At 40.9% G+C, this 23,723-nt stretch overlaps 1 protein-coding gene across 1 annotated transcript in view; it reads left to right on the forward strand.

Moving 5' to 3' along the window:
* PDE11A (phosphodiesterase 11A) overlaps window positions 1-23,723 on the forward strand; it is a 382,098-nt gene that overhangs the window by 303,390 nt on the left and 54,985 nt on the right. The window contains exons 13-15 of the mRNA XM_032407415.1: window positions 4,068-4,177; window positions 13,542-13,632; window positions 17,200-17,300. Of these exons, the coding sequence (XP_032263306.1) occupies window positions 4,068-4,177; window positions 13,542-13,632; window positions 17,200-17,300 (302 nt within the window). The remainder of the gene's footprint in view (window positions 1-4,067; window positions 4,178-13,541; window positions 13,633-17,199; window positions 17,301-23,723) is intronic.

Below are 23,723 nucleotides of genomic sequence, written 5' to 3' on the forward strand. Positions count from 1 at the left end.
CATGATTTTTATCAAATTCTCAAAAGTATCCATGATCTAAATAGTTTAAGACCTACATGTGGATTCCCAAGAAGGGGCGAGGGAGGCAGGGGGAGGAGACGGGCTGCATAGAACATTCTAGTAAAATATATTCCATCATATTATATAATGGGTGATAACTGATAGCTTAAAAATGACTCAGGATTCTGATCTTGTGTATATTAGAAGCATTTGCTTCCAACTTCTAATTAAATTTCTAGTCTAATTACCTTACTTTAACATTATCCCTATTCTTACTATTCTAATTCATCAGCTCATTCTAATCAATAATATTTTCACAGGTAGAACCTCTGTAAATTTTAGTGCAGTTCTGTTGCTTATTATAGCACTGATTTCCACAGTATTCTGGATAATTATTTCCTATTTGATAGGCTTTCAGGATTTACTTATTATTAGCAAGATCCAAACCCAACAAAGTTTCAAGATGACAGAGATGACAGATAAAAACTTTTATACTCCTTCCTTTCAAAATCACCCCCAAAAAGCAAGGAGAACAAGAAATGGATACACATCCCATATATTATGGAACCATAATATATGAAGGCAGAAAATGGAGAGAGGATGGCTCATAGCTTAGCAGAGAAAAGGAAGATCTAACCCAAGTGCCTTCAAGGTGAGGGGATAGAGGAAGTGGTACACGTGAGAAACATCTCCCCAGAATCTATCAAGGCTCAGGAACCGGAGGCATCAGATAATTTAAAAAATGGGGTGAAGTGGAGTGAGGAGGTGCTGAAAACTCTGAGTCCCCAAGTCTCCACCCCTTCTCCATGTAGTCAGAGGGCTACTCTTCCCCTCACCTATGCAGGAAACCAGGATATTTGCTGGAGAAACTAAACTGACTTGGGGACACCAGCAAAAGAAAAGTTAGGGTGAGGTACACCCTAAAAATGAGAGAATTAAGTGAAAGTCTACATTCTCAAAGATGAGGAGATAGAGTTCTCTTTTCTCGAAATGCCAACACCCACGTTTACACCATTTCCAAGCAAAAGATTGGCAAGTCCAGAGAAAATGAGCTTAGATACCGACATTTAGGGATGTCCAACAAAAGACCAGCTGGCCTTCTGCTCACCTGGTGGTAAGGCCCAGCAATCTACAGATACCACCCCCATGAGCTGGTGTGTGGTGAACATTATAATGCTTTACTCTTATATGAGTAGACGCTCAAGGATATCAGGCATTTGAGGGAAACCAGCAAATACAGAGAAAAAGAGTTTCAGAGGACACAGGCAATCAAGGAGCAGAAGAGAATTTTAGAGGAATTATAATTATTATCTTCAAAAAGATGAGATGAAAATGCATCCATGAGAGAATAGCATGCTATGAGAAAAGGAGCAACAGATAAGAAAATGCTTATAAATTATTACTCCTGGACATTCAGAGGGAAAAGTCAATATGAGCAATGGGAAAGAAGAGACAAGAATATAAAGAGATCAAAACAGGAAGTCCAATGTCCAACCAACTGGAGTTCCATTCAAATAGGACCCAAAAAATAGTGAAAAGGAAATTATTTTTTAAAATATAAGATTACAAAAACATTGTACTGAAGAAAATGAGCCTGCAGGTTGAAAAGCCTCACCAAGCAAAACGATGGGGGAAAAAAATCCCAAACCAAAGCATATCTTTGTGAAATTGCCAAAACCCAGGGATAGAGAGAGGATTCTAAGAGAGAGAAAATCAAATAACATCTGATTTGTTAGGAATGAGAATTGGATATACTTCTCAAAAACAGCTTCAGAAGTTAGAAAACAATAGAGCAGTCTTTCAAAATTCTGAGTGGAAATGTTGCAAGCTAGAATTGTAGGGGAAGCTAACAACTGAATAGAGAAATAAAGACATTTTCAATCATGCAAAGCCTCAAAAGTTATTGCACTCCCCAGTGTTGAAAAGTTAACACCCTTTCTCATGAAGCCACTGGCAGATGTGCTCCTGCAAAATGAGGGAGGAACTGAGGAAGAAGAGAGGTGTGGGGTGCAGGACCCTCGAGGTCACCCTCAGGAGAGGAAAGCTGACAGCCCACAGAGAATCCAGACCAAAGAGCAGGACCAGACTACCGCAGGGGGTCCCCGGGACAGGAAGGCATCGAAGAAATGCTGTGAACCTTTAGAGAGCTGTGTAGGATATGCGAAGACTTCGATGTTCAAAGAAATCTTAACTCCAGGAAATAAAAACATTTACATCAGAAAGGAAACAAACCTTGGATACTAGTTGGCTCAGTTGTGAATATTTATATAGAGAGTGCGGATCTGGATTGCATTGTGAGTGTGAGGGGAGGGAAGAGAGGAAGGGAAGAGAATTCTCACCTGTCACAAGACATCAGTGTTTAAGGGTAAACTCTGGCACCTGGATGCTGGGAGCTTGCCCACCTCTGCCACGTACTAGCTGTGAGTCCTTGGGCACATTACCTAGCTTCTCTGTGCCTCAATTCCTTCATCTGTACCTGGGGATAACAGTAGTTCCTAGGACCACAGGGCGGTGGTGAGATTTAAGTCAGTGAAACAGTTGGAGAGCTCTTAGGATTGTCGGCACAGAAGGAGGACTATATACATACTTGCTGAATAACCAAGTGCTAATAATATGGACATACTATCTAGAAATATGGTAGGAAATAACTACCAAATTAGGGAAAGATTAAGTGCCTTTGGGAGTCAGGAAGGGGAAAGGATGAGAGACTACTGTTTTTGATTCGAAACCTCTTACCATGATTTGATTTTTGTTTTATAACTATTCAGGTAATACTCCAAGTAAAATAAAATTAACTTAAAATGAGCAGCCAACTCCAAATTTTAAAATGAAGGGGCACACACAGCTTTGCTGGGGGCTATTTCATCCCTCCCCCGACAATTTATTAACATTCCCATTTGCTGTGCTAGTGAAATTATGTGTATTTCTAAATGTAGCAAGGGACCCAACTTAATTTTTAAAAATAAAATTGTCAACACAGAAACTTATTATTCAGTTATTTCTGCAATAAAAATGTAATCAATTAAAAAACAAAGTTTTCATTGCTCTAAAGGAGTGTCTTACAGATACTACCTATTGGTCCAAGGTTTGGGGAAAAAACATACACGAAAAAGGAAGCAATTTGAACTCCACTTTCCCCCTCCTCCTGCCCTCTGATAAAGATTTTAATAAGTAATGAAATGGGAGACTTAACTAAGTAAAAAGGGGAAAACATAAAGGCTTTGGGTCAAGAAAATGCATAGACTTGTGTTTCCAGAGGTTCACTTCCTCTTCTAAACTAACCAAAGGACAGCAGGAACCAACCAACCTTGGTTCTGTAATTACATCACGCTGCTCCCCAAAGATCTCACATCCAGCCTATGCATTCCACGAGCATGCTACCATAGGCTAATAAAAAAAGGATTCCATGCAATAATACTCCACCTGATGCTCAATCTGCATTGCCTAATCGTCTGCCAAATCCTAGCTTTCAAGACATACCCTGCCTTATTATCTGTATAAATTTAATCTGTCTTCCAAGCTAATATGAATTAAGGTAGTCACAAGATAACTTCTCGGATATTATCATGTAGCAATCTGAGTACCTCTAAGTTGCTTCTTTTAATATACATGTATATAGGAAAGGTGTTTTCTTTTGCCTGCCTTCCTTTGAGTGGCCATTGATGGATATAGCATTCACTTCTCAATTCACAGCCCTCTTTTCTCCTCATACCACTAGATGCTCATCGTTGCAATGTAGAATTACAAAACACATTTTGCTCTGGGCGGCTGCCAAACTGTCACTGTATCTGGATAGTGCTGCCTCTTCTCTAAAAAGGGAACAAAATAGTCTGAACTGTGTCCTGGGGTGCCAGGGTGGGCCACCATGACAGCCAGCTAATTCATCACTGTGGGGACCTTAGGCTCTGCAACTGACCACCCAACTGACTGTCATCGAAGGGGGTGGCAGTTAATCATTTCCTTAAATGATGTGAGTATGAAAACGGAGCAGACTGTTGCTCAGAGGACGAACCTGATCCATCCTCCCTGCCCCGAGTAGTGACTGTGCCATTTTCCCTTCTTCCCAGACCGCAGGGTTTCAAGAGATTCTGACCGAGGTGGAAATTTTAGCGGTGATTGTGGGATGCCTGTGTCATGACCTTGACCACAGGGGAACCAACAATGCCTTCCAAGCTAAGTAAGTGTTCTAATTGTTGTTATTTTAATGCATTTGCCTTTCTGTTCAGAGCCAAAGGTGATGAGTGCTAAAGAGTAAAGCATTAATATCTGGCATCTGAGGCCAAGGCCACGCAGACTTGGGTGTGCATGTCATGGGGCTCATCCATCTTTATAATTCCCTATTCTTCTTTTAATTGCAAATTTGCCCTTCATGTCATGCTTGTTGATTTGGTCTGTCTCTGTTGACCTCAGTCAGATAACAAAGCTCAGATTTTAAAGGGCCTATTTTTTTTTCTCCCAGAATATTTGCCTTCATGGCATTATAAGCATCTTGGACTTGCTACTCTCAAAATCGGGTTTTGAGACTATTAAAATAAAAGTGGTCTTAAGAAATTTTATGAAGCAAAATATCTTTCTTCACCCAATAGAATCTCTTGCAGGTTCTTTAATGTTGGGTTTGTATAAACTGCAGTGAAGTAAAGCGACGTGAGGAATAGGGTCTCTGCTGCTCTCATCCGTCTTCCCACAGAAAGGTGGGAAACAAAGGATTGCATCAGGACCGGGGATGTGCGAGCACATAATGTGCACAGACAAAATAATCTGCCCCTAAGCAAGTTGGACTGGCCAAGATAACCGTTGCTCCATGGCTCACGCTGTGGCCAAGGCCGTAGAATGTATGGGTGCTGGAAATAAGACCAAAACCCCAATCTCCCAACTTAGATTGAGGATCCAGTTTCAATGTTCTTTTTACTCTCTGTTTGCAAACAAAATGATATGTTAGCTCAGACTCTGGAGCAAAAAGTTTGGGGATGGAGAAGTTAAGGAAGGCTTCAACAAAGAAGTAAGATAACGGTCAGGTGACTGATTTCGAAGCCCCTGAACAGGTCTGCCCCCACAGTCTGAACATCAACAGCCCACTGAATGTCAACAGCGCACCACTCACTTTGTTCCTGGAACATCTACCTATTGAGTCCTTGGAGTCCTGGCATCTTGCATTTACTCCTGATCGAGCAAATGAATTTTTATCTTATTCACTTCTCTATGCATCCTGGATCCTATTATAGCCCATCACTTCAACTCTCTCTTCTCAATATCCTATGATTTCTTGACCCTCTTAACCTGCTGTGACATCTACTCTGCAAAAACTCAGCCCCAGGTCAATCAAACAATTCAATTTCTTGCTACTCTACCTAGATTTTTAAAGGCTTTGGGAGAAAATGTCACAGTTGCGAGAGTCTGAGACATACCAGATATATATTGTCCCAACTCAGCTGGCGGCTCTGTACTCCCCACTGATCTTTCTGCGTCCCCAGCCAGCTCCATCCCCCATTGCTCTTAGCAGTTATATGTACCAAACTGTTCTCCCTTCCTAAACCAGCCCCTGTCTACCACCACCCCCGCACCACTCAGCAGATCACCTTGCCTCCTCCTTCACCGAGAAAATTGAGGCCATCAATTGAGCACTCCCTCAATTTCCTCCCCTGCCATGTAGAAACTTATCTGTCTGGCCGCATCCTTTCATCCTTCCCTCCTATCTCAACCAAAGGGCTCTGCTGCCTCCTGTCTGAGGCTAATCCCTCCACCTCAGCTTTGGGTGCCTTCCTTGACCCCTCCTGCGGGACCCCACTCCATCAATCTTCCTCTCTCTGCCTTGTGTCTCCTTCCCCTTCCTACTAGTGCTCAGCATCCTGTTAATGTGAACGATTCTCCCCCATCTTGAAGAAGCCCACCTCGATCCCCACTTCTCCCTCTGGCTTCCGTCCTCTTTCTCTTCCTTCCTTTCCAGTCAGTCTTCTTGGAGAGTTGTCTGTTCATTGTCTTCACTTCCTCAGCCCATGCCTTCCACATGGCTTCCAGGGCCGCCTTACCAGGGAAGACCACCAATGGCCCCTTTTCCCAAAGCTTCTTTCTTGGTCCTTCTTGCCCTCAGGCACATTTTGCCACTCCCTCCTTCTGAGAACTCTCTTCCTACTGGAGTCCCCCACTCTCTTCTTTTCCTCTATCCCAGTGAATGGCAGCACCAGAAATCCACAAGGCACCCATATCTTCTCCCTAGCACACTTCAAAGTCTAAATCTCTGCATCCTTACTCTAACTGCTGCTTCTTCACATCTGTCCTGGATTGCTACAACAAGCAGCCCAACTTCCCTCCTCCGGTTTTCCCCCTCCCTGGCACTCCAGAATAATCTTTATAATTCATGAATATTCTGACTAGATCACTCTCCTGCTTAAAAGACATTCACTGGCCTCCTGTGACTTTCAGGATAATGTTCAAATTGCTTACGTTAGCCTCTGAAGGTCCTTTTCAGTCAGGCTTCTGCCCATTTTCCTGGCCCAGCGCCCACTCCTTCCACCCCCACCCCCATCAGCACATCAGTGTTCCAGACACAGGGGCTATTTGGAGTGCTCGAGGGGGTCCAGTTAGTCACCTCTCTCTGATCCCCAGTATGCCGCCTGCCTTGCCTGGAATGCCCTTCTTCTCCTTTCCCCAAAACTCCTCTGAAAGCATCACCCTCCGGGCTTTATCCCTGAGGTACCATCCCCTTTGCAATTTTCTGTGCCCACATAATGCCCTCTGCTTTTTCAAAAGTATGCATCTCACTACATTTTAATTGCTGATTTACCGCTGTGTCTTTCCTTCTTCTTGAGTACCTATAATGCGTAACAAGTACCAAGAGCATAAGAAACACACAAGGAATGTTTGATGAGTGAATGAATGAATGATGAATGGATAAATGGATGAGATTTTATTTTAACTAATTTAACAATTTTAATATAGCTTTTCAATAAAGTTTCCTGATTTCTTAAGTATAATCTTTTATAGATTATTATAAAACATAGTATTTATACACAAAGGTTTGATGTTGCACTTAAAACAATAGTGTCCCTGGGGCCTGCTGAAGTGTAAACTGAGTACACTTTCATTACAGAGTCTGACAATTCCTTATGTTTGAGTTCCTGTGTCTGCATTTCATTATTTTTTAGGATGCCTCTCTCTCTCAGGTCAATGGCATCACTATTAGTGTATCTTCCTTTAGCACCCTCTCTCCAGCCCCCTACCATTCTGCCACTTATGCATAAAGAAGAAATAAATGTATTAGAATTATATTCATGAAACAAGACTGAGCACCTTGTGGGTTCTTTTTAAGAATCAAGTGCACAATGCTTGTGCTTAGATACCAAAGTCCCCTCCCAGAGAAAGCCTGTGTATCACACTGAGAATGGCAGCCCTTCTTGCCAGTTGACCTCTCAGCATTTTGGACTGAGAATACACACCTATAATTAAAACCCAGTTAATCATATTTTATCTGCTAGGAATGACATTGACTCAGTTAGCTGTTGAGATCCAAGATGCAGATCCACAGAGACTTGGGAGCTCTAGGCTGCCATTCTGGGAAAGCCATGATGACCACATCAAGTAGATAAGAGAGACAAGAAAGGGAATCTGCAGAGAGAAGAGAAGAAGTAGATATTCAGAGAGAAACAGAAAGAGATTGTACAACCCTAGAGAAAGAGAAAAAGCAGACTTGATCCATGCTTTCCACATCTCTCCTCCCTTTCCAGGAGACCCAGCCACACTTGTGATAATTGCGCTCTGTCAGAGTTCATTTTATCTTTTAATCAAACCTCTCTTTAGTGAAGCTGCTTCTAATAGATTTCTGTTCTTTGCAACTAACAGTCCCTGAGACCAAGAGAAGAACTACGATGTGTTGTTTCCTACTTCCAGGGCTCACCAACATACCTACAGGGCAGATATTTTTTGTCTCCATTTAAGAGGGAGGGCCTAAGCCTCAGGAAAGTAATTAACTTGCCCAAATTCATACATCCAGAATGTGGCAGAATGGCATTTGGACTGGGCTATCTGATTCCGAAAGCCATTCTTTAACCACTGCATCATACTCTCTTTCGTGACTTTGTAATATTTATTTGGGGCCTTTGAGCTTCCAGTTTATTGGCTGCCTTGCCATATATGTGAGCCCTGGAAAACTAAAATATATTTTGACATCCAGCAAATCAAGACACAGAGCCATAAAAAATCATAGAACTGAACTAAACCTTGGTAGTCATATCTTTTTTCAACACCTTAATTTTACAAAAATGGAAACTAAGGTTCCCAATCTCAAGTGACTGGTGTAAGATTAAACAACTTTCAACATATGAGATAGGTATTAAGTTGATGATATTAGAATTCAGTTGTTTTTTTTTTTTTTTGGCATCCTCATACCACATGATCAAATCTACCCGTTCCAAGATAGTCTGACGTGTTTCCTCGAGACGATTAAACTTGTACACAATTTACCAGCTCATGGGATGTCCATCAACCCTGCTTCTACCTAAGAGAGTCACTTTTGCACCCAACCTCAGTTAAAATTTCCTTCAACAGTGAATACTGGAAGAGACCTTTTACATCATGGGGAAGGGATTACCTTTTTATTGATTAGAATAAGACTTATTCAGTAAGTGTGCCATTGTTTAGAAAAACCCTAAGAAGAAATCTAATCCTTATTTCCTTTGTTATTCCACAATAATTGAGTGCTTTATTGTGCAAGGCTCTGTGCTAGGCATTGTGGGAGAAATAAAGAAGTATAACAAAGAGTCCCTTCCCTTAAAGTATTCACAGTATAATTCCAACCTTTCAAGTGATTTGGAAATGGGATTTAAATGCACCAATTATTATGTGGCAAAGCATACAGTACCTTTTATTCATATATAAGGCTATAAAGAAACAAGAGACATTTAGCAAGGGACAAATTACTATATAAAATGCAAAATGCCTCTACAATAAAAAGTTGTGACTTTAGTTATAGCACAATATGATTTATTCTCTTAGCCTTTCTGATGAGTGAACCTTTGCATTTTCATATTTTATTCTAAATTTTTAAGTATTGGAGCGCGTGCAGTGAATGATCAATAGGCAGAGAGGGCTGCTTATCCCACCATGCTTGGCAAGTACTCTGTGAACACCTCTCTCCTGTTTTCTCCAGGGACCGCGTTTCCCACTCATCTCCCTCTCCATTACAGCTGCCCCCAATGATTAAATATCAGTACCAAGCAGCTTTGTAGTATATTCTCCTAGGAGACTTCTTCTATTCATTTCTAGCATAATCTCTTATACTCATTTATTGGGAATGAAAACCCATCTTGTCGCTTTCGGCCAGGTCCCAGAAGTGAAATCCTGGGGCACATTAATCTGCCGTGACAGCCTAATCCCATTCCTCACCACCTCCCAGCAATTCTCAATTTCCTAATTACCTTTCATAGTTTTCCTTTTAAAACTTTCCCATAAGCCACGGCCACACACTTCCATTACATCTCTCTTTATGCACATCTAGCAAACTTATGCACGTTTTTGCACTTTTTTTTTTTCCTGCTCCCTGTGCAAAGTGCTGAATGCCTGTAGGGAAAGAATTTTCACTTCAGTGTTTCTTTTTAATAAGTGTCTCCTTGGTGTGTCGCCTATCCAAAAATGAAAAACTTTAGTATGTTGTGATGACCTAATCAATAATGAGCATCATGAATAATCACATGTATAAATATTCCTGTGCTTTTGGCATTTGGATATATAATATGGATATCCACAATTTGGAGCTATACATAGCTCCACATTTGGATATGTAATATTTTCGTAATTACACTGTGTGTGCCCCAAAGCTCTTATATGATGGGTATACTTACTACAGACAATTAAGATGAAGGCTGGTGTTAAAGTTCATTTTTTCCATATGAAATTGATTTGGGTATCTTTTTCATATTTTACATGAAAAACTGGAAGTATACCTTTACACAAAATATATTACATGAAAGACATGGCCTCTTTTAAAAAATGGTTTTATGATAAAGTAAAATTGGTTAATACTGCATATTACATTCCTCGCCTGCCAAGTCACAATGTATTTTCACATATTGATACCATTGGGAAAACCTACAATAAAAAAACAGCTTAACTTTTTAAACCCAGCATTTTGACCATGGGACTTTTTCATTTCCACATGCCATTTAATATTTCAAAGAACTAATATTCTGCAGACTACTTTTTGATAAGGTATATCCTAACAGACACATTTTATTTTTTGCCACTTTCATCAAGTTTAATGCCTATGGGCTTCACTCCTGCAGCCCTAGGAGCTTCATAGCATGTACAGGAAACATCCTCAGTGAGACTTGGCCTGAGAGAAAAAGCACTAAGGGGTTTTGCAGTCTTAGAAAAACTGACAAAGACCAAATCTAATAGTGTAAACAAAGGATCCATATGGAAATGGAAGCATTCTTGCTTATATGGTTTTACTCTAGAAAACTGAAGTAGGTTTAGTCTCACGCTCTATTCTATGAACGCTAAGAGGGCACCTTGTTTGCAGAAAGGTGAGCGTTATTAGTGCAAGTCTAATCAGAGAATGTCTCCTACAAAATTATAGGGGACTGTGAGCTTCCTGAGGGCAAGAGCCAAGTCTTATTTGGCTTTGTATTCCACATGCCTGCAGCCTGGCTTTGTGAAAGTCATCAATCCTTATTGGGTAAATTAATGATAGATGAATGAATGAATGAATGAATGAATGAATCACAATGTCTTCCTGCACTTTTGTAGCCTTACTCTGCTTCAGTTGCAAAATCTACATATTTTTGTGATGAACTCAGTATTGTGTGAGAGTCGGGAGAATATAAGATGGAATTACAAAGGGAACAAAGAGGGAGCCTGCTGTTGAAGATGCTCAGATGGGGGACAGTCACATGGCTGCATTTGCAGGAACACCTGAGAGGACTTGTGACGGAACGCAGCACTCAGAAACCCTATGGATCTGGGGAAGGGGGAGAGGAGCAATGTAGGAGGCACCAGAGTATTCATTATAAGCTGTCCCCTGGTTAAGGGAGGGAACATTCTACTCATCCTGAAAGAAGAAAATATAATTTGTGATCATCTAGCTGGTTTAACTTTTGTGAGGTCTGCTAAACCAACATGATAAAGGAAGAGAGAATATTTTGCATTGTGACCTGAGCTCTGTTATCAGGATTCACACCACTAAGTGAGGTGCAACTGGGCATGGCTGGTGAATAGAAACAAGTCACAGGAATCTGAGCCTGTGGTTAGCAGTTATACAAGTAGAATTCTCATTACATTTTGAAATCTTCTTTCACTGATGACAACCAGCTTGGCAAAAATGGAGACTCAGTAGCAGAAATGAGAAAGTTATCTTTCTCATGATGCAATGAGAAGAAAGTTACAAGCTTGTATTCCAGTCCAGAACTGGTACCTGCCAGCTGTGAGATCTTGGGAAAGCTGCGTAACTCTTCTGAGCCTCGGTTTCCTCATCTGTCAAATGAGAAAAATAACACCTCTTTCGTGGCTGTTGTCAGGACTAGATGAAATAATACAGTAAGTTGTTAATATATTGCCTAGTGTATGATAGGTAGGTACTCATGATAGCTAGCATTGTTAAAGACATTATCACAAAATATGCTAACACGCTTATTACTGTCAACTTTCCAATTCCAACTATAATCTCTAGCCATACCACTGTAAGCTTATTAGCCAAGCAACTAATATTTTTTAAGCACCTGTTCCATGCCAGGCAATTGGATGTGACATGCGCATAACACATTCTAGAATTTCAAAAACCAAAACAAAGGCATACAGTGTACACTTTGAAAAATGTATTTTCATAAAAATGAGCTCTGATAGAAAATAGTAACTAAAATTAAATATTAATTAATCATTGATTACTAAGATTAGCCTAACAAATTTTCACTTATTAAATGGTATAGATTAAGGTAAGATTTAAAGAAATAACACATACCCAATTAAAATCTAGTTCCCTCCTTACCAACTCTATTCATAATAATCCCTATGGACCCTGTGCTTCTCCCAACATGTGGTGAGTTCTGAGTCTTTCCAAGCATCACAGCTCCCTGGTCTCCTGATCTGGCTGGAGATCCTGGGGATGGAGGGCAGCTCATGACCAAAATCCTTCACATTGCACATAAATGCAGTTCTTGCTCCTCTCATTAGCAGGGCAGGCTGTGAGCTGTCAATCTCTGGCATTTCCAAGTAAAAGCTAAATTGCCCTTTTAACATATCCAAACTCCCTGGAATGAGCAGGAAAGAATACAAGGACCTGGATGGGTCGTTAGTCAGAGTCCCAGGACTGCCCTTTAAACTATAGGATTCTCTGGATCTCTCTTGGCTCTTAAGATGCTCTAATTCCTAATCCACAAGAGCTGGAAATGAACACACTTGGACGTTTCCAACAAACACTTGGCTGAACTGATATTGTTGAGAATTAAGTTGTACTACATGAGCAAAATTTACAGATATTTCAAAATGATTTTTTCAAGTATCAATTAACATTTTTTTCTTTTCTTTTTTTTTAGATTTTATTTATTTATTTGACAGAGAGACACAGCAAGAGAGGGAACACAAGCAGGGGGAGTGGGAGAGAGAGAAGCAGGCTTCCTGCTGAGCAGGGAGCCCGACGCAGGGCTCGATCCCAGGACCCTGGGATCATGACCTGAGCCGAAGGCAGACGCCTAACCAACTGAGCCACCCAGGCACCCCTCAATTAACATTTTCTTTTCGCAGATGGAAATATATATGGGTTTTAATTGATTTACTAGACTGCAGTCTACTACATGTCATGCATTATGACAGGCACTTTCAAATATTTTATTTTATTTTCATAAATAATAGAAGGTAGGTAGCATTATCATAATTTTAGAGACAAAGAAGCTGAATCTTAAAGCACCCAAGTAATTGTCCAAAGCTATTACCAAGAGCCGGGGTCTGACTCCAAATCCAGGGAATTTACCAGAGTTCTACCCTGAGATATAATGGGGCTGTGGGCTGGGAAACCATAGTAGAAGCTTGTCAGCCGTACATGTAGCAGTTAAATGGGCTCTGCCTAATATTCCCAACGGCTTTCCCATGGAGCGTCAAATACATTTAGTATGAGACAGTTAGTTGTTCTGGGCGCTCAGAGCTACATAAGGTTTAGTTCATGAAGCGTACCCTGATCCCCTGAGCTAGAAATTATGTCTTTTGTCCTCAGATCATCCACAGCACTTTGCTTGGACCTGGAACACTTTCTATGGTATCTGGGTATCTGGGTTATGTGCATTATTTTCCCTTATGACCACATCTCATCTTCCTTACTAGTCTGTAAATTTCTTAGCAACATGGACTTGGTCTCATTTATTGTTGTATCATCCACAGGCTCTAGCCTAACACATAGAAGTTTTTCGAAATATTTCCTTCGAACTACGCAGTTTCCTGAGAATGTAGATGCTTATGTTCCTTTGCCAAAGCAGGAAAAGCAGTTTGATCCAAAGAGCTGGTGTGGGAGAATCGTTGGCAGGTGGAGGGCCCGGGTCACTCACCCTTCTGTCGTCTTTCAGGAGCGGCTCTGCCCTGGCCCAACTCTACGGAACTTCCGCTACCTTGGAGCATCACCATTTTAACCACGCTGTGATGATCCTTCAAAGTGAGGTACAGACCTAATATTCTGCTTCTCCCCTTGACAGAAAACCAATAAAACAATGTTTGCTACCTCTTTCTTTTTAATGCCACAGGTAGATACGGGGAAGAGGGACACGTTTTTTTTTTTAGGCCAAACGATTGTTTTTCTTGGTGGCTTTTTAAAATTGTTTCAGATGCCTGATTAAGAACCTTATTCAGATTCTTCCTGAGCAGATTTCATTTGGGTCTCATTATTGGTAAGAAGACTTTCCAGGTCCACTTGGCAGAGGAGACTGCTTATATAGCTTGTCACCGAAGCACAGTCTTACCTTCCTGAAGGAATACAGAAGCCCTCTGACAGAGTGACTTGGTCCAAGTAGTGAGCGGCCCAACGTTCCCATTTTGCGAAATCCAAAGCCATTTTAAAAGACGGTAGAAGTAGAAACAGGGCGAGAAAGTTACACTTTATTAGCACAATTGAGAAAGCTATAAAAGATAAAAGAACCCAAAATTGCTGGTGGGAGCAGTCTGAAAGTGAGAATTGCAGCTCAACTTGAGACCCAGGGCTAAAGCCATATGCCTTATTTTGTTTCACGTGGCAATGCAGGAGTTGAAAATAGTTGGGCTTTTGTACTTTGAGCTCTCCACGGAGAAAAAGAAAAACCACTAACTGACTCTGGCTGAGGCCTCTGTGTTTTAAATTGCCAGGAAAGGATCTGTTTAATTTTCTGCCGGCGTACAGACTTTTTTTTTTTTTTAGGCCAAGAAGGGATCATCTGTTCCCCATTATTTGTCAGTTCTCTAGCTGTGCCATTAATTATTATTATTATCATCATTAAGGCCCTGCTTCGCTGGAATAGCATCATTAAATATGGAGGTTTTTTTCCTCCAGCCTATCTTGAGAAAGCATGCCTTTTGCAATATCACAAAAGCCTTCTTCGACCCCACAAAGGAGAGTCAGCACTCCGGAACCCAGTGCGGCTGGGGAAGGGCAAAACCGCTGGGGGAGATGTGTTTTCAGTTGGGAATGAAACATCAAGGGTTAGGATCTCAGTAACTCTGACAGAAACCAGCATCCCAGCATCTGCAGCTCTGGAATTTTCCTATGTAAGCCATGTTTCAGCTGAGCGCTGTGGAAGAAAGAGGGTAGGAGGGAGGGTGAGGAGCTTGGGTGTAGACTGTCTTTTCTGTACCTCTGACCCCAGGAACTCCCCCCTTCAGAACGACAGAGATTAGAAACAGGGTGTTAGGGTTTTCTCAGAGGGTCATTTGTTTGTTTCCTGGGAAAAACAAACCCCACTAACTCAGAATTTGGCTTCATACAAACAAAACACATTGGCTGGTCTTCACTCCAGGGTTCTCTATGAAGAACAATAATAACGGAACTGCGCCCTGAGCAACTGGTGTGTGGGTTGGGGCCTGGCACTCCCCCCACATCCGCTCCCGCCCTGCCCCTCAGAAAGGCAAACATGCAGATGTCATTATCACCCCGCTTTTCAAATGAGGCAGCGGCAGGGCGAAAAGTTGCTCCAGACCTTGCTCCCTCCACATTTGGTTTTCTTTTCATCAGTACCACTGCTCCCTAAACAAGGAGTAGAAGCAGTATTTCAGGGAGGCAGACCTGTTTCAGGGACCAAACCCTTGAGGCACTGTAGAAGGTCAATTTGCATATAAGCAATACTCTGCAAATTAGCTATTCTTTTTACTAAAGCTTATCTTTATCACTCTGTTAGGTGTAAATTGTGTCAGTTACTCTGTGTCCTTTAAAATTGGTAAAGCATACTCTCTCACAAAATGATCAAGATCCTCAGGGCTCCTGGGTGGCTCAGTCGTTAAGTGTCTGCCTTCGGCTAAGGTCATGATCCCCGGGTCCTGGGATCGAGTCCCGCATCGGGAGCCTGCTTCTCTCTCTGCCCCTTCCCCCTGCTCATGCTCTTGCTTGTTCTCTCTCTCTCTCTCTCTCTCAAATGAATAAATAAAAAATCTTAAAAAAAAAATCCTCAAATTCAGACCAACTGTCTCCTGAACTCCACATAGTTTTTACTGTAACTTACTCCTAAAGGCTATATTTCTTTCACCAGGAGATGCTAGACACACGGGTGTGCATCCGGGTGACGACTTTTCCACGGCTTCCACCCACTTTCTCCCAGGCCCCCAGCACACCGGCCCATGATTGATCCATGGGGCAAGGCTCAGGCAAAGAAACCCGCGCAGAATTATGGCGTGGCCTACCTTTAGTTATTTGTCTTCTTCCTAATGGCTGAATTAAGGGTCTGGAAGAGTTCATTTGAAAATTATTATTAATATTGGACCTGGTCCCAGGTGAAACCAATATACTCTAGTCTTTAAGGAGTGGAGGGTTCACCCAATGAGATAAATTAACCCAGGGAAGGAGATTATCATCTGGCGCCTGGTAAGAACTAATTTGCTAATTGATATTCTGGTCCCCTGAAAGAATTAATTTACCTCTTGATAGAGAATAGTTTATTCTCACGCAGTCATTCTGCCCCTTCCTTCTGCGGCACCTTCTGGCTCTCAACACCGGGTTTAAAACTCCTCTGGCTCCCGGTCCTCGTGTTTATGAGTTCATAATTCATGCTAAGAAAACCTGATCAATGAAAAAGTCCCCGACTTTCAAAACAGATTAAGTGAATTGTCAGTCATTTTACACAATGATTTTTTTTTTCACTTTATAAAAACATTGCAGAACTGCCTAATGTAACTAAAACAAATTTTGATGAAAAGAAGTATGCTTTCCAAAGGTATGGAGATACAGATCCTAGGTAAAAGTCATCTTACCAGTCCCAAGAACTACGCCAAGAACTGTATCTTATACATTCTAGCCACTCAGTAATTACATACTGAGCTTAAACTACCACACACTTCATTGGGATGTATATTCACAATTTCACACAGGGATTCTCAAACTTGGCCGTGTTGCCATGCAGGGCCAGGTAAATCTTTGTTGTGGGGTCTTTCCTGTGCATTGTGAGAGATTTAGCAGCATCCCAGGCCTCTACCCACCAACAACACACCCAGTCAGTGTGACAATCAAAAGTGTCTCTAAGCGTTGCCGGAAGTCCCCATTGCCAAAATCACCCTCAGCTGAGAACCACTGGTCTAAGGTTTTTTTTCTTCTTCTTGAAGTCCTTTGTTGCCATAGCAAGTGCTTCCAAAATGCCAACTTTAGTCTTTATTAGAGAAACTAGTGTTCATTTTAGAGTCAGAAAGATTCCCAAATGTTTTGTCAACTTCTACATTCAGTAAATTCCATGGGAAGTGGCAGTCAAATGAAGTTGTCGGCACAAACATATCCACAGTAAGTTTAAAGATTTTCACAGTTTTCTATTTAGGACTAATAAAGTCTAATAAAGAATAATAAAGTGCCCCCTGGTAGTCCTCGAAAATGATTGCACTTTCCGGCTTTGCTCTGTCTGCCAGAGAATCTGTTTGTACTTGCACAAAATGTCATTAAATTGTCTTAAATGATTTTATCAGGTGCCCATACCTTTTTTTTTTTTTAATATAGGAAACACATGTAATCAACAACCTCAGATTTAATGTTGTCTTTTGTGACTTTTTACTTTCTCATTACAGGGTCACAACATCTTTGCTAATTTGTCCTCCAAGGAATATAGTGACCTTATGCAGCTTTTGAAGCAGTCAATATTAGCAACGGACCTCACGCTGTACTTTGAGTAGGTATTGGCATTTGATCTATTTGACAAATGGATATTGAAAATTTCATCCTGTAATTAATTTTCAGGTCCATATTGGGGGTTGCTTGTTTTTCTAACACTGGTATCAATGTGTAAATGAGCTAAACTTTTTGTTGTTGTTTTCCCCTCATCTAAATGAACTTCATCAAGGTGGTATCTGTAAGACAAGAAAATCAGGGCTACCACGTGAGATTTATAGCTTTCTTCTATTTTATGAGCTTTGTGTGAAATTTTGACTCTGAAGCTAAGCGATGGCCATTTTTATTTTAAAGACTGGCGAAGATTGCTACTTTGGACTATTACTTCTGGTCAGATCCATAATGGTGTTGATGATGCTAATGAAAGATTTGTTGCTGAAAGGTTGACTTGAAATCCAAGTCTTCCTTTCTTGCTTCTCCTCTAGTTCTCTTTCTCAGAAGAGCTGTCCTCCTTTTCTCCAAAGTTCAAGCCTCCATCTGAGCTGGAAATTCCATTGCTCTTATTTCCTCTGAGACCTGCTCCATCAGGTATCACCTATTTCAGCAGCCTGGAAGTCTCTTCCTTCACCAATAGGCAGAGTTTCCTCTTAAAGACCCATTTCCCTTCCTTAAAAAATTCTTTCACTTGATCCCATGGAGATCTTTAATTGTTTTTCAATTTACCTTTCTTTTACTGCCTACCTTTTAAAATGAATGGAACACGTTACTACCTTTATTTTCCTAACACGTATTTACACTTCAAAGACCAATGTGCCCTTTCACATTCAACCAAAATTGCTCTTTCAGAGGTCACCAGAGACTTCTTGTCCTCAAATTCAATGTCCTTTACTCATTTCTTATATTGTCTAGCTTTGTTGAGACCTCTAAAGGTTTACGGACTTCTCACTATCATTTTCTACCCTCTTCTATTCCCCAACATCTGGCTGCTTTTCTCCTTCCTTTCTGGGTTCTTTGTAGGTTTCTTTTCTCCTTGTTCCTACGAATGAGTTCTTTAGCCCATGTTCTTCTCTCTCTACTCAGATTTGTTCCCTTAGCCTCATCTCCATATAACCTTATATAGGTGTGTAGAAGGCTCTGGAATTCTTCAGTCTAACCCTCCCTCACATTCTAATCATGTATCTCCAACTTCCATCTCAAAAACCTTCAGTGGCTTCATTGCTTCAAACTTGGTTCAAGTTCCAGAGCCCTCCATAATCTGCCCCCAGCCTTTTTTCCTTCTTACCTTCCACTCCTCTCCTACATGATTTGGCTACGTATTGCCCTTTGAAAACCCCTAATGAGGTGCCCCTGTGCCCTAATCACACTGTTTCTGCATGAGATCCTGTCCCTGCACTTCCCCACCTGGCTGAACTTTCCTTTAAGGTCCATCTCCTCCATCACCTTTTCTAGGAAGCCTGTTTCACTCTCTTTGAAATCTTACTGCACTTGGCATTGTGTCAGTTCGAATTAGATTCAATTGTAAGGGAGAGAAACCCCAAAATAGCAGTGGCTTACTTCTCTATCACGTAAAAGAAATTTGGAGATCCACAATGTGGAGATGGTAGAGTAGCTACATTAAGTCATCAGGGACCCAGTGCTCCTTTTGTCTTTCTGAGCTGCCGCCTTCAGCACGTGGTTTCTACCATAGTCCAAAATAGCTGCTCAAGCTCCAACCATAATGTCCACATTTCAGCTAGCAGAAAGAAAGAAGGTGCAAGGAAAAAAAGGGGCCAAAATGTGATGCAGGTTATCTTTTTTTTTTTTTTTTGTATTTGATTTAAGAATTACTTTATTAAGTACTTAGAATGCACTTAAAAACTATGTATACATCAGTAAAACTACCACTCACATCAAAATATTGAATATTTTACAGATGAATGCCATGTTGTTTACCACATAAAGCTTCTTAAATGCTACATCCTACACTGTTTTGTACTTTGTTATAGCTTAAATTCTGATAAAAATGTTGTTCCCTATTTCAATTTCTATGCCTTAACAGTTTTCATCATAAACTCCTTTATCCTTTGTTTTATACAAATGTGACCATCCCAAGTTCTATATGAAGGCAACTGGAAGACATTCCTAGATGTGGGTTATCTTTTAAGAGAATTTTCTGGAAGCTCCACATAACTCTTCCACTTACATTTCATTGGACAGAATTTAGTCATTTGGCTATACCTAGGTTGAAGGAAGGTTGGGAAAGGAAGTCTTTATTCTGGGTAGCCATGTGCCCTGCTAAAAAAGTAGGGATTCTATTATTAATAAAGGAAGGAGGGATATTAGATTAGACAACTAACAATCTATGCCATAGGTATTTATTGTTGGATTCCACTGAATGACTTAGTAAATGGTATTGTGGAAGGAGTAAAAGCTTTGGAGGTATGTTGGTCTAGATTTAAATTGCATTCTGGCATTCTAGTTAAACCTGGTAGATTGAGCTCATGTGTCTGTATCCTCTCTCTCCTGAAACTCCACTGAAAGGATACCAAATAAATTTAAAAGAAAAATAAAGGCATAAATCTGCAAGGAGAAAGAGAGAGGGCACACCACAACTGAGAAGAGATGTCAATACATTAGTGGAAAATCAAAGACTGACCAACAAATGGTAACTGATATAGCAGAGAAGTGAAAAGTAGGACCTACAGAGAATAGCTCTGAGAAGCAAGATACTTTGCCCTGTAAGACCTTGTCTGGAGCCCAGAGACAAAACGTGCCACGAAAAGGGGCTATGACTCTCAAAGCTTAAGAAAGATAAGGAGATGATAGCAAGCCAGTTTACAGAACATACAGAGCCCACAAAATGCTCCCCCAAAGTAGTCAGTTAGCTTCTTTCCTCTACCCCTGGAGACAGCTAAAGGTTTATTCCCTGGAGAAATGAAAGAGCAGACTCTGGACTGAGGAAAATACAAGGTGGGAAGGAGAGACAGAGCTCAGAAGAGGGAATGAAGTGAAATGGAACAAATCTCTGGATTGAAAACCTATAGCCCAGTCACCCAGAAGCTAGGAGTTCATAAGCCATATACCCAGGGTTGTCAGATTTAGCAAGTGGAAACACAAGAAGCCGAGTTAAATTTGAATTTCATATAAACAATGAATAATTTTTAGTATAAATACATCCTGTGTAATGTGTGTGTGGGATGCACACATACAACTCCTGCTCAGTCTTTCAATGCCTTACTATTATATACAAACAGATACTGAGAATCACAGAAAATTTTGTGAAGACCTCCCATATGAAATACAGAAGCCAAAGAAAATAGGAAAAAATTATATTCAGAGCAAACAGGGAGAAGAAAACAAAACCCAAAAACTATTGTTGATATCCTTAGACAGCTAAGATATTACATCCATGAAACAAGAACAGGATGCTTTAAAAAATAATAGGAGCGACCACAGAAGAAGAAAAAGCTCTTGAAATTAAGAATATTATGGCCAAAATAAAACATGAAATGAAAGCACTGGGAAATACACTCAAAGAACAAAAGGCAGCAATATGGAAAACACTGTTTTGTTTCATTATGTGCTTTACAGTATTGTTTGATTTGTTAACTATGTGCATGTATTACCTTGATAAATATAAATTTAATTAATTTTTAATATATATTTTAAAAACAAAAATTCCAGCTCTGCCACCACCTGGCTCTGTGTTATCAGACGAATTATTCACCTCTCTGAGCCTCTTTTCTTCATGTGTAAAATGGAGATAACAATACCTATGTTATCTATCTTATTACATCTCGTAAATGCCTTGTATGTCTTATAAATGGTAATATCTGCAACCTCATTGCTTTATAGCCCATTTATTTTGCATGTTTTGTGGCCCTCATGATTGACTTAGCTATCCTGATCTTCCATCTTTTTCTGGAATGATGTTCCTTGATTTGGGATTCATGGAGCCCTATACCCCTTCAATGTTTTTATTTCCTCTCTCTGACACTTGTAGGATTTTGTGTTATTTTTCTCAAAGTCAAAGCATTTTCCCAAGCCAAGTTTCCAAGTAACTTCTAAGGAGGAAAAAAATCTCCCCAGTTGGAGTCCATTTATCAAGGCCTGTTAGGGATGTGTCAAATCACTGAGTGACCGCTGGGATGCAGCCAAGGAAGTTGGTTGCAACTCGTTTTCTCATTACTCTGTTCTTATCTTAATGCTGCAGCCCCTGCTGTTTGCTGACTCCCAAAGAAGCCAGCGTGTTCTCTTTTTGTCAGCATTATTGTCTTCTGAGGTTCCAAATAGCTGCTCATTCCCTAATCGAGACCTTCAGGAGGCTGATTCACTTGCTTGTCTAAAGTTGCATTAAAGTGTTGCCATATTTTTTAGACAAAACAATCCGTAGGGTTAATGAGGGGAACGGCAGCCACTACAAACCGTCACCCAGATGCTTTTATTTCACAAATATACAATTGTGGACATGATGTAATCCAAATCATCTCCTTTATTTTATAGATCAGGTACTAAGCTCAAAAAGGTTAAATGGTGTAGCTTGGGTCACGTAACTAATTAGTGGCTAAACTGAAACCCACACCGGCTTTTTCAGGGCGTTTTCCGCCATCACTGTATTCCTTCTCTCATGGAAGAATCAAGAAACAGTTGTCATTTGAGTTGGAGATACATTATATGGAATATTGACCTTCCTCAGATGTATATTAATCAGTTTACTTTGAAAACCAGCATAGGTCCCTGTACCCTCTCCCAAAGCAGAGCTGGAGACAGGGGCTTGCATGCAGTTAGCATAGTTTTGGAAGTGACATCAGGAACAGGAGTGGGGGACTGGGGCAGTAGAAATGGCAGGTAGGAAAGCTATTGTAAAGACACATTTCCTTGTTGGTCATCCCTGTGGTCAACTGGGCTTGATCCTGCAGGGACTGTCTGAAAAGTCTCAGGTGCTGCACCTCAAAATTATCCACTCACCTCCATTCTCCCATCAACCAAGGTTGTTCCATGGGCGTGAACTCCCAGGACTTGGGAGTTCTGGGACATACACACCCGAGGGCAGGAGATTGCTCCAGCGATCCCCATCCCACACGGGGAGTCAGAGCAGCCTCCCCACCGCCCACCAGCAGAAAGTAAGCGAGGCACCACGTAGCTTGGGCAGAAGCTTGGTGCAGCAATGGCTGGAGAAAGCTGGGTCAAGAGGGTGTGGGTGGTCTGGCACAACTACTCTCTAACAGTCCGGAGTATTGCTGGTTCTTCTGCCCTGGCTACTCAAATCGAAAGTCAAGGGGTGCCTGGGTGGCTCAGTCCATTAAGCTTCCGACTCATGATCTCAGCTCAGGTCTTGATCTCGGGGTTGTGAGTTCAAGCCCCACATTGGGCTCCATGCTGGGTGTGGAGCCTACTTTAAAAAAAGAAGTCATGATACTATTGAGGTCAATCAAAAAGGAAGCTCACTGCCTTCCTCCCCTAGGAAAGGGAAAGCACTCTAGAAAGGACCAGTGCAGGCAGGAAGATGCTCTTTTGGACCTTTTGGAGCGTTTATGACCCATCCCTACGGGCAAGATCTCCTGCCATGTGCCAAAAGAGGAAAATAAGATTCCTAGAAATGAGGAACCCCTTTAAAAACAACCACAGAAACTTGTAAATTTAATTTCTAATGGCTTTGGTCATCCTTGGAATTCTATACTACAAGTGATAGATGAAAGCAGAATTCACAGGTTTAAAAACAAAAATAAAACAAACAAAAAAACCTTAGTGTGAATTTCTAGGCTTCACAACCCAAGTCTGGGGGTTAATTCTTTAGTCTGATTTTCCAACTCACTGAAAACATTTTCCAGTTTCTGCTGAGTGATTTTCTGAAATTGATTTCCGTGCCTATTTCTGAGTCCCTGCAGTGAATAAGGCTTTGATAATTAAGTAGGAATTTCAGCATCTCAAGCAGGACTTAGATGTACCCAATCGGTAACCAGCCATGCGACTTTGAGGGAGTCACTCACTTAATCTCTCCTTGCCTTGGTTTCTTGTCAGCAGCATGGGGACAGCATATCAGGGACCACATTGCCTCAGACCACTATAGAAACTGAGACTTATCCAATACTTCAGATTTTATAAATCCATTTGGATGCGCGATGCTTTTCCAACTGGCTCTCTAAGTTAATCAGATGGATCTTCAAACTGAAAAATGTCCATTTCCCTTTGTGCTCTACAAACATTCATCAGCAATTATGGAAAATGCCCAGTCTAATGGTATCTTTGTCTTTGTCTTTCCAAGGGGAGGCAATAAGTAACATTTTTCAAAGCATCTGATAATGACAGCAAAATGTACTAAATTATCTAAGATTGTTAGAGGAGTTATAGTTTGACCATCCTTTTAAAATTAGATTAATATCTAGAGCAATTTATTTTTTTAAATACAATAGGAACTCAACAAATGTTTCTACTGCTATGCAGACAGGAATATTCACTCATTCATCACTCAACAAATGTTTATTAAGAGCCCACTCTGCTTAGC

This window comes from Phoca vitulina, unplaced genomic scaffold (genome assembly GCF_004348235.1).
Source record: "Phoca vitulina isolate PV1807 unplaced genomic scaffold, GSC_HSeal_1.0 scaffold1, whole genome shotgun sequence".
NCBI classification, from domain to species: domain Eukaryota; kingdom Metazoa; phylum Chordata; class Mammalia; order Carnivora; family Phocidae; genus Phoca; species Phoca vitulina.